We start from the raw sequence: 11537 nt of genomic DNA on the forward strand, positions 1-11537 counted from the left end.
TGTACCATTGGGATTTAAGATCCCTGAAGAAGTTTGGAGCGGAAAGAAAGTAAACCTTTCTTATCTAAAGGTGTTTGGTTGCTTAGCTTATGTTCACATTAACGATGCTGCAAGAAGTAAACTTGACTCGAAGTCTAAAAATTGTTACTTCATCGGTTATGGTGACATGGAGTTTGGTTACCGGTTTTGGGATGATGAAAATCGGAAGATCATCCGCAGCAAGAATGTTGTGTTCAACGAAGAAGCGTTGTACAAGGATAAGCTAAGAGAAGGCTCGGCAGGGATATGTTGATGCTGACAATGGAGGTGACATTGACAGCACGAAGAGCACAACCGGGTATGTCTACACCTTTGGCGGTACTGCAATTTGTTGGGTTTCAAAGTTGCAGAAAATTGTATCTCTATCAAGCTGTGAAGCTGAGTATGTTGCTGTAACGGAGGCAACAAAAGAGATGATATGGCTACAGTCTTTTCTAAAGGAGCTAGGCCATGTCCAAGAGAAAAGTGTGCTGTACTGTGATAGTAAGAGTGCCATCGACTTGGCAAAGAATCCGGTTTACCATGCTCGGACGAAGAACATACATCGTCGGTATCATTTAATCAGATCAGCGTTGGAAGATGAAATGTTGGTGCTTGAGAAGATCCCAGGAAGCAAGAATCCGGCAGACATGCTAACGAAGGTCGTGCCGTATGATAAGTTGAGGTTGTGTGTAACCTCAGTTGGCTTGTGAGAGTAACAAGCTGAGAAGACCTGCTACATCGATCAAAGTGTGAAGACAGAATGAAATCAGTCTTCAAGTGGGAGATTGTTGATCAAAAAAAGAACACGTTTTTTTTGGTTTTTTGGTTGGTAAGTTTGGTTGTTACACCAACTCACCACCAACTCACAAATCCCCCTCCTATAAATACATGCATGAAGGAGAAGGGGAAATTCATCCCAAAACAAAGAGAAAGCAAGAGAAGAAGAGAGTGAGCAAGAGAGAAAAAAAAAATCTTTCTTGTGAGAAAATCTTTCTCTATAAGAAATTAAGTGTAATTTCTTGAGTGTATTTGTGGTCGGGTGTGAGTTGAGAGCTTGTAAAAATTTCCCGGGTTGATAATAAAAGATCTGTTGCAGGTCCGGAGACGTAGGCAAGATTGGCTGAACTCCGTTAACAATTGTGTGTGTGTTTTCCCGCTTCCATAAATTCTGGTTTACCGCAAAATTTGACCGCATATTTCCTAACATGTAAGTGTGTCGCTCTCTCTAGGCTTTTCAACGTGTCCTTCTTCATGTCAGTTATCCTTCCTTTATTGTAAGTCGACCTCGTGACCTTCGTAACTGCTCCGCGAACTTCGTCTTTTGTTCTGCGATCTTCAGGACTTCGATGTCTTCGTTCTCGAGCTCGATTGCTTGCTATGGGCTTCAGTTCTTTACAGCCCATATCTTTGATCGCGGCCCATTAATGTACTGACCGAAATTGGGTCCAACATTTGTCCCCCAGTCTCTTTTGATTTGATTGAAAAGAATAAAGAGGCGGTTAGTTATCACTTCGGGTTTTGTCGTTTGATAACCGATGCGATTTTGGTTTGACGATTCTTGGAAAACCGTTGTTTGTCGCGTAAATTTCATTTTTTTTTAAATAAAAACGCATAACAGCTATATCAGCCACCGCTAGGGCGAATCCTAGGTCATCATTATCTTTCTCAGGGATGCCGATAGAGCCGTTAGGATGGTTATAAATACGTGAGGTTTCACGTTTCCACTTCAATTATTTTTTGCATCTTTCATTTTACTCCTGCTCTTAAAATTTCCCGATCACCGAGCTTGAGATGTCTTCATCGTTCAGTTTCCCTCGTCCGACGACTACAATCGATGATCTCGAGGATCTTTATAAGACGTATGGGGTTGATCGCGCCGTCGTTCTTGATTTGGCCGGCGCAACTGAGACTCCCGAAACTGTGCGGGAAGGTTATTGCGGAGCCTACCTTTCTTTCATTCACTCATGTGGTCTTGTCTTCCCGGTCCCGGGGCCGATACTCGAGATTCTGGCGGAGCTTGGGTTATCGCTTACTCAGATCCTCCCGAACTTTCTTAGGTATCTTATCGCCTTCTTGGTTAGGGCTAGGAAGGAAGGCCTTTCTTTTGGCCTTAGTGAGTTCCGACAGCTCGTTCTGGTGAAGCGGAACCAGCAGAACCCTGGTACCTTCCTTGTATCCCCGTGCCCAGGTCGCCACGTCATCGAGGATATCCCTTATCGAGATGAGAAGTGACGCGAACATTTTTTCGTTTTCAAGATGGATCGAGCTTCTATGGGTGAATTCGACTTCTCTCGGCTTCCTCGGAGTTGGACCGAGAATATCGGTTAGTTCTCTTTTGTCTATGTGTCGACTTTTCTCTTTGGGAAATATGTGACTCAACTTTTCATTTTCTTTGATCGATTTAGCTTCTTCCGGAATCTCTTCGATGTCAGACGGGATTCATGGTCTGATAGGGATTCTTCGGGGAGGTCGTTTGATCTGGTCTTCATTCGACCAAACTCGGATTCGAACCGTCTTTGCTATGCCGGAAGGAATCAAAAGGCCACCTCTGGTTGGGGGTTCTGAGGACGAGGCCGAGCACTCCCAGGAGGTTGTAGTGACTCCTTCCGTTCAGGCCTAGTCTTCGGATCAATTAACTAGACAGCTCGTGAGGAGGTCGTCATTCCGCACTCCCGGGTCTGCATCGAGGGGTCGAGCTTCTGGAAAATCTCCCTTGATATCGATTCATGATTCTGACGATGAGAGCGCTTTGGAAGAGAGGCGATCTCTTGTCTCGTTGAGCCCTGGCTCAGAGGACGAGACCGTTGCGGCAACTCGCAAGCGACGCTGGTCGTCGAAGGGTGCCTTGCCCGGCCCATCTCGTCCTAGGTTTGTTCCTGAGGGAGATGGTTCTTTGTTTGCGGCCCAAGGTGACCTAATTTCTCTCGCTCGTCGCATGAGGTCTGCAGGCTGCCGTCTTCCATCTCTTGCTTCCTCAGTCAAGAAGGAAGCTTACGCCAAGGTTGCGGTGGCGAACTCTAAGGTTCGTTTCCCACCTTCTTTTTCCTGAAAATTTGCTTTGAGGTTCTTATTTGCTTATCTTGATTTCTTCTCAGGTGATGGAAGCTTTCAATGAATAAGTTGTGGTGATGGAAGATCACGTCGTGGCTTCTCGAAACGACAAGGAAATCGAGAGTATTGGTTCTAGGATCAAGAGTCTTTCGAATGAGCTCGAAGTCACCGTGCGAGAAGGGAAGAAGGATGCCGAAAAGATCGAGGCTTTGACTGAGGATTGGAAGAGAATTCACCAGGAGTACGCGGCTCTTATGACCCAGATGGTTGCTCAGAAAGTAAGAATCGCGGCGATCGAGGTCGAGAGAGATCGGGATATTCGTCGTGCTTCTCGCGTTGCTCGTCGTGATATCTCGACTCGGTACCGGGAAATCCTTGAATCCTTGAAGGATAAGTGGACGAGCAAGAAAAAAGGAGTGTCTGCTGAGATTCAGCTGCACGAAGTGATCGCCAACATCGATCTTCTGAACGAGCTCAAGGATGGGGGTCTAACTGTGGACCCAGAGCTTGCTCGTTTAAAGGAGATGGAGGGAGATTGTGAGGATCTCGTTGCTTCAGCCGCCGTATCGGATTGGTCGATCTCCGAGCTCGATCTTCCTCAAGTCTCAGACGATTCAGTGGATCAAGTCGGGGGGTCGTCTGTCCCCGATGATTCCGCTTCTAGTTAAATTTTTCTCTTTTTTTTGGCTAATATCTTTTTGTTTTCCGCGATCTTTGATCGTGATATCTTGGATATTCTTAATGGATAAGCATAATGTTTCGTCATATCTTGGATATTCTTAATGGATAAGCATAATGTTTCGGGATATATTTGTTTCCTTAGCCTTCGAAATTCTCTTCGTTTGGGTCGTTGAGATACTGCGAGGCCATGATCCTTATAAAGCTTCACTTTGTTTTAGGAGTTACCATAGTGTTTCGTTTAATTTCGTTTTTGCTTGGAAAAGGAACATGGCTTCGAGAAGATCAAACCCTCGAGACTCTGATAGGGTGCGAACTCGAACTGGTAGTGCTAATGCGGAACACATTTGATCCGGAGACGTGAGCGAAGTGCTCACAGAAGTTCTTCTGTTGCTCGTGTTAAGTCTGTTGCTCGTGTTAAGTCGAGTAGCCCCCCCCCCCCAAAGAAGGCGAAAACGAGTGGTTCAGACCATCGTCTCGGTGTTTTGGGTGAAGCGGCTATTGCTAAACCGTTTCATTGGCAGTTCTCACACTTCAAGGATTGCCCTATTTGGGAAGACCTGGACAGTGTTGCTCACTTGGTGAGACATTTCAAACCTGCTGGATGTCCGCTTCCTTTTTTGCGAAATATGACGGAACGTGAGGCTTATGTGAAGATGGTTGTGTCTCATGCTAAGGTCGTTCTTTTTGACACTCTATCCATGTTGAATCTTTGGTTCGTTTTATCTGTGCTGATTTGCTATGTTCTAGGCCATGTAGGCTAACAACGAGTTCGCGGTGACTTTGGAAAAGCGCCTGCAAGACGTCCCGCGCTCTGACGAGCTTTACGAGATAAAGAAGGTCGTTCGAGAGCTAAAGCTTGGTCTGAAGATGGCTCAAGATCGAGAGCGTGCCAATGCCGCTCAACTGGCCGCTGCTGAGAAATTGGGGAATCAGGCTGCTTCGCTCGAGGCTCGTCTACGGGTTGTGAGTAACGAGAGGAAATCTGCCCTCGAGCAAGTTTCCTTTTTGGAAGCGAAGGTTGAATCCTCTGCTAATAAGTTCTTTGATGATCTTCGTCGCCCAACTTATGACGCTAAAAAGGCTCTGCGGACAGCTACTTGCATGTGTTGGTATCTTTGAGGGAGAAGTGGGAGAAGAAGAAGGCTGCAACCGATTGTGATGCTCGTCTTAAGGAGGTCATGGCGAATATAGATCTTTTGAAGGAGATCATGAACAATAATCTTTTGGCTTCGGACGAGCTGCTGCATCTTCGAACGAAGGGGGTCGAGCTCGGGTCCGAGCTTGATGTGATGGCGATTTCGGATTTCTCCGTTAGGAAGATCGATCTGCCTCAGATTTCGGAGGATCTACCACAAGATTTCTTTGCTAAGGTTCCTTCTGTGGCCGAAGTGCTCGGGTGGTCAGTTCGAGGATGGTGAATTCGACATCGAAGAGTAGCTTTAGGGATTTTTGTTTCTGTTTTTCCCCTTTGCTTTTGTTGCTTTATTTTTATTATTATTTAATAACGAAGGACCGTGAGTCCCGGTGTATTTGTTGATATTTTTGTGTTCATGCGAGGCCGATCTTTTGGGGCCGTGAGTTGATTTGTTGTAGATACTTTTATCGACGGTTTTGATTTAATAAAAGATTTTGTTAGCTAGTTTCGTCGCGCTCGTTGGCGGAGTTTGCCACAACTAAATACTTGATCAAGGTTCTGATTTTTGGTTGACTGTCGTAGTTTTACGATAGGAGATCTGATATGCTCGAACTGCAAGGTCTAAGAACTGTATTTATTAAGGTGTCGGATTCTGGTTTGTTACAAATTTTAAAAGGAAAGCAGCTTAATATTGCCGTGCCATTGTCCCTCGGGTGTTGTGATATGCTTACTCGTGTTGTGAGTTGCCTACGTACCCTCATTGAGGGATCAAGTCATAACGTAGTTCAATTATTTCCCCAGGGGCTGGGTCTGTTGTTCGATGGTTCGTGTCCAAGGGTACGTCTGTTGTTGGTTTTGGCTGTTTGATTTAGGAGTGTTGCTCGATGTCCTTGAAGCTTGCTAGGTAGCATATCCTGGAGCTCTTCTGGCTTCCTCTGATAGTCTCGACTCCTTTCGGGGTTAGAAATTTTAGGCATTGGTGATATGTTGAGGGAACTGCCCTCATGCTATATAGCCAAGGCCTCCCAAGGATTGCGTTGAACGGGGCTGGACGGTCTATCACGATGAATTCTACGATTTTTCTGACTTCCCCAGCGGTTACCGCGAGCTCGATCGATCCGAGGGAGTAGGTGGTTTCTCCCGCGAACCCGATGAGGGGAGTTCGCTCTTGCTTTAGGATTGCTTTGGTGAATCCCATTCTTTTGAAACGCATCGTAGAAGAGGACATCGGCCGAGCTTCCGGTGTCGATCATAACTCGAGATAGTTCGCTACCGCCGACGTCGAGCCGTATTACGAGGGCGTCGTCGTGTGGTTAGTCGAGATCTGCAGTCTCATTTTCGTCGAAGGTGATTTCGTAGTCGGGGCCTGATATGGGCTCTCTCACTCCTACGTTGTTTTCAGTTCTCCGTTGGTACACTTTGATCGAGTTGACTGAATTGCAGAACTTGGAACCTCCGTAGCTGAAATCGATTCGTTTTTTGTCTTTGTCGTGGGCCGGAAAATTCCATTTCTTGGTTAGTGCGGGTCGGTAGTGCCTCTGTCCCCCAGACAGATTGCGATTAAGGGTCTGCATTCTGTCTTTTTTCTGAATTTGTAGGGCAGTCGGTTTTTCCAGTAGCTAGCGAATCTTGGTCATTTTGTTCTTTTGTTTGAAGTTGGGGATTTTTTCTGCAAGGAGGTTTTATGTTTGGGTTGTACTGAGTGATACTGGGAGGAAGAGTAGCTTCATCGGGGTTTTCTAAAGTGTGGATCGCTACTATGATCTCGAAGCGTATTTTCCCTTCAGTCTGGCTCTTGGTTTCGTCGGTTGCGTTGTTGTTTGGCCCCCACGAAATCATGTCGACTCTTTTCTTCGGAGCAGGGGGTGGAGAGCTCGGTGATTCCTGCTCGGTCTCCCTGCCTCTTTTGTTTGTCGAGACTTTGGCCTTTCGGTTGGATTTTGGGGTCACTAGCTCTTCCTCTTCCTCTCTGGTTTCTTCAGTGGTTTTCTTATTTTCGCTTTGACTGCAAAGCGCGGCTCGACATTCTTCGGTCGAATTACCTTTGCGGTCATGGAAGGCGCAATATTTGCTGAGGTCATATGTCGAAGATTTTTGCGATGAGTTGTTTATTGCATAGGAATGTTGTCCTTTGGTCGTTGGCTCCTTAGGAGCAGTAGGGTTTTTAGTCGCATTAATCTTGTTCGCGCTATACTGTTCTTTTAAGGCTGCGACCTCCTCTTCATGGGTGGCGAGGTAAGAGGCTCGGTGTAGGGCGTCATCCAACGAGATAGGTGCCCGTACTGCTAGTTCTTCCATTAATTTGGATGATAACCAGACGCCATTCTTCAATGCTGCTAGGGCGACGACCTCGTTCGGGTGCGAAATCTTGGCCTTGATTTCTCGGAACTTCTTTATGTACGCTCTCAACGGCTCGAAAGGTGCTTGCTTGAGATTCCAAAGATCTGCCGCGGTAACTCTTTACTCTATGAAGACTGAATACTGTTTGAGGAATCTAGATACCAACTGAGTGAAATTGTCAATAGAGGTTTCTTCTAGTCCAGCGAACCATTCGAGGGTGCCCCCCGTGAGGTTCTCGGCGAAGAAGCGGCAGTAACCGACCTCTTTTTCGTCGTCGGTGAGGTGTGCTCTCGATATTGCTAGACGGAAGGCTCGTACGTGGGCCTTTGGGTCTGTGTTTCCTGCATATTCGTGGAATTTTAATTTCCCAACGTGATGCAGCCTTACGCTGGCGATTCTGTTTGTGAATGGGGTCCTTCTACTTTCTTCGATGACCATGTCGATAACTGGGGCAGAGCTCGTCGCCATATCTACGATCGCATGTATCCTCTTGAGCTCAACATCGTTCCTCTCGATATAATTCTGGAACGCTCCGGTTTCACTCGGGATCCCTAGGCCTTCCTGTTCGAGGTCGATATTGACGGGGGCGTGAGGGTCATGCCCCCGAGCTTGTTCTATTAGGTTGTCGAATCCTGCCTGATGGAGGGTCCTCCCGGCGGATGGAGTTCGATTTTCGGGGATCGAATGGTTTGATGGCAGGGTCCGTGTTCTCGGTTTACCCTGTCTTTCTGTTGATCCGTCCTAGAATTGGATCGGAGTACTTTGTGGGCGTTGCAGTCCAGTGTCGATTTCGTCCAATCCGCTATAGCTTAAGCTTCGGTGGGTCATGCCCTGCGGCGGGGGTCGTTGTGAGTTTTATGCCGTGTAGCGTCCGGATCGGGCGCTTGGGATCTCCGGGGTACCGAACAGACCGGCGTTTTGGGGGTTCGACGTCCCTCATAACGGATCGAGGGGCGTTTGATTTCTTTCTTGAACGTTTGCAGCTTGATGCTCTACGAGTTCACTCTCAGCCTGGTCTAGTCGATTAGTGATGGTTTGATTGGCGATCCTTTGGTTACGAATTTCGTCGATTAGAGACGAGAGCATTCCTCGAAGTTCGGTCATTTCTTCTCGAGTTTGTGCTAGGGGGGTCGGCGAAATTGGTCTGGATTGAAATCTGGTCAGGTCATCGGTGGATTGTCTATCCCCGGGACGGTTCCAGACTCGAGCTCCGACTCGTTCTGGGATCGACGTCTGATTGATCGGGAGAGATCGATCTTGACTTGAAGTCCCGATAGGAGGGATTCGTTGCATCTGGGTTGTTCTGGTCGCGTCATTGGTTCCCGTTAACCCAGTTGGTGTCGTTTCAGTCCCCGCGTCGGATCCGATGGGATCGATGTCGTTGACTCTTGAAGGTGTGGTTCCGACTGTTTGGTTGGGATCCATAATCGCGCTTAGGAAACTTAGATCGGTTTCTTAGCAAAGATGTTTTTCGTTTATCTTCCCCACAGTCGGCGCCAAAATGTAGAACCTAGAATCTACACTAAGTATTTGATAGTGATCGGGGTTTTATCTAGGGAAGACAAATGATGTAGGCAACGATATCTTTAGAATACAACGATGTTAAACAGTTTCCAGTAGGTAAAAATGAACTTTATTGATGAATAAGATCGAATACAATGAGTTGAATCAGATCGAGTGATACAAACGAGATCCGTAAAGAAAGAATCTAAGATTGAGATGAGAACAAGGTCGATGTAAGTGTGTCGCTCTCTCTAGGGTTTTCAACGTGTCTTTCTTTATGTCTGTTCTCTTTTCTTTATAGTAAGTCGACCTCGTGACCTTCGTAACTGCTCCGCGATCTTCGTCTCTTGTTCCGCGATCTTCGAAACTTCGATGTCTTCGTTCTCGAGCTCGATTGGCTTCATTTCCTTACGGCCCATATCTTTGATCGCGGCCCATTAATGTACCAACCAAAATTGGGTCCAACAACAATGTTTTACAAATATTTTTCAGTACATAAGTAAACACATTACAAAACAAGTTATTGGGTACAAAGAGTGAACATATTCAAGAAACAAACATATTCAGACACAGAGTACGTAGAAGAGTTCCAAACTGTTTTAAGATCAAAGCGGACATGATATAGAGAAAGCAGAGCACCAAAGCTGGAAGATCATCCATATCTCGGATGATCCGGTCTTGACATGCGTAGAATCGCCATTGGGAACATGAAATTCGGCTTTTTGGTCTCCTCAAACTCATCAAGCTCGAGGTCCACCTAGTTATCTCCTCGCTCCTCAATGATATACACCCGTATAAGTCCATGTACTCAAGATCCGAACATCCTTCACAAACCAAAGCAAGACCTTTAGCAGTCAATGTAGTGTATCGAAACTCCAGTTGCTTGAGCTGAGGCATGTGTCTTCCAATCACTTCAGCCTCTACATTGGCGTGTTTAGGATATGTAGCAAGATAGTCAAATGGCGCGATGATTGTGGGCATGTTGGGATCAAGCCGAGGATATAGATTCCGTTTAAGGATCTTTAGGTTATTGAAGTTCCTCCCCAACATAACCAAAGACTCGTGAGATATGCCATAAGGGTAGCTCATGTCGAGTTCCTTCAGGTTTGGACAGTTTGAGGCTATCTTTGTCATTGATGCATCTGTGACATTAGGGCAGCTCTTTATCCAAAGTACCTCTAGTTTAGGACACCTGAAAATGGAAGAATCATTAACGAAGAGATCACTTCATTTAGCAATAAAATCATCATCTGAAAGAAACGTAACTAGCAAGAAATCAAGCAAAGGGAGCTTAGTTGCTACAAAACTACAAATAATAAATTTCAGATTCTATACTACAACACATTACATTCATAACCGGTTCTACTGATAGACAAGTAAAACACTAACTTAGAATCTCTAGATTTTTAAGATTTAAAGTATCACAACTTTATTCCATTTTTATTTCAAAATATAATTTGCAGTAAAATCTTCCAATCATACTCCATTTTCTGTTATATATATATATATATATATAAATAACAGAGTAAAATTGAGATTACTTCATTTAGAGTTATGATTTTATTTTTTTACTTAGTAATCTATTTTCCATCCAAATAAAATAAAATAAAATTCGACTCTAGATTCACTCTTTTTTTGGAAAATGAAATAATACATTGAAAATGCTCTTAAAATCCATATAAACACATGGTCCAATTGTTAAAACAATTTTTTATTAAAATTCTTACTAAACTATCTATATTCTTCAGAGTCCTAGGGCCATGATTACATTCATTCAATCATAATCATGCAATTGTGTTCCTTGTCTTCCAAGCAAAGCGAGCTGAAATAGTGAAACCTAGCGCAGTTATACGTACCTCTCAGCGGCGTAAGAAAGAGAGCGATCTGTACAGTGCCTGACTCGAATCTCAGTGAGACCGCCTTCGCTCCGGTCAACAACAGATCGGAGGAAGGAATCGACCTTGTCCTCGAATTCAGGATTCCACCAGTTGATCGACTCAGGGAATGACTGAAATCGAGTTTCGAGATCGAATATCGTGTTGAATAACGGGTCATGACATACGTTCATCCAGGTCTTGCAGACCAGCATCGGCCCGATCCATCTTTGGTCTATGCTTAGCCGTGAGAAGATGTCGATGAGACATTCTCTAGTCAAGTCAGCCCAACCCGGGCTGAGTAAGGATCCCATCTTGAGCTTTTCTCCGTCGACGTTGACTTCCACTATAAATAGAGATCTTGGTCTTTTAGCTAATGACTAAGAAGAACTTATAGTTTTCAGGGCGATGACGGAGTACCTACTACCTTCAAAATGTTTGACGTTCTATAACATTTAAAATAATAATATTTCTAGACCATTTTGGTCACATATTATATATCAAGATGGTTTGTTTTCCTTTTTCTATAACGAATGAAATTTAGTAACATTGTTCTCCATGAGAAATTCTTGGGTTCACCCTCTAGGTGAACCTCTAGATTCACCAACCAATAGTGTTTGAGTATTTGATATTTGATATCTTTTAAAAAAGGAAACAAAATTGAATTTCCAAATAAGATTATATTTTTGAAATAAAACAATAAAAATACATAAAAATAGTTACAAAAAATAAATAAATAAATATTGATAAACTTTTAGCAAAATACTAAATCCTATACCCTAAATCCTAAACTCCAAACTCTAAATTATAAACCTTAAATCTTGGATAAACCGTAAACCATTAGAAAATTTTAAATTCTAAATCATACATTAAAAACTAAATCTTAATAACACTAAACCCTAAACCCTAATCACTAAACCCTAAACCCTTGG

At 44.4% G+C, this 11537-nt stretch overlaps 1 protein-coding gene across 1 annotated transcript; it reads right to left on the reverse strand.

The window, feature by feature from the left end:
- Positions 1-9319: 9319 nt before the first annotated feature.
- On the reverse strand, positions 9320-10946 carry LOC106333793 (putative F-box/LRR-repeat protein 19). Its single transcript, XM_013772197.1, is given in 3 exon segments — positions 9320-9463; positions 9466-9923; positions 10588-10946. Coding segments are annotated over 3 exon segments (870 nt in total). The 5' UTR covers positions 10920-10946; the 3' UTR covers positions 9320-9383.
- Positions 10947-11537: the final 591 nt, after the last annotated feature.

This window comes from Brassica oleracea, chromosome C3 (assembly GCF_000695525.1).
Source record: "Brassica oleracea var. oleracea cultivar TO1000 chromosome C3, BOL, whole genome shotgun sequence".
NCBI lineage: Eukaryota > Viridiplantae > Streptophyta > Magnoliopsida > Brassicales > Brassicaceae > Brassica > Brassica oleracea.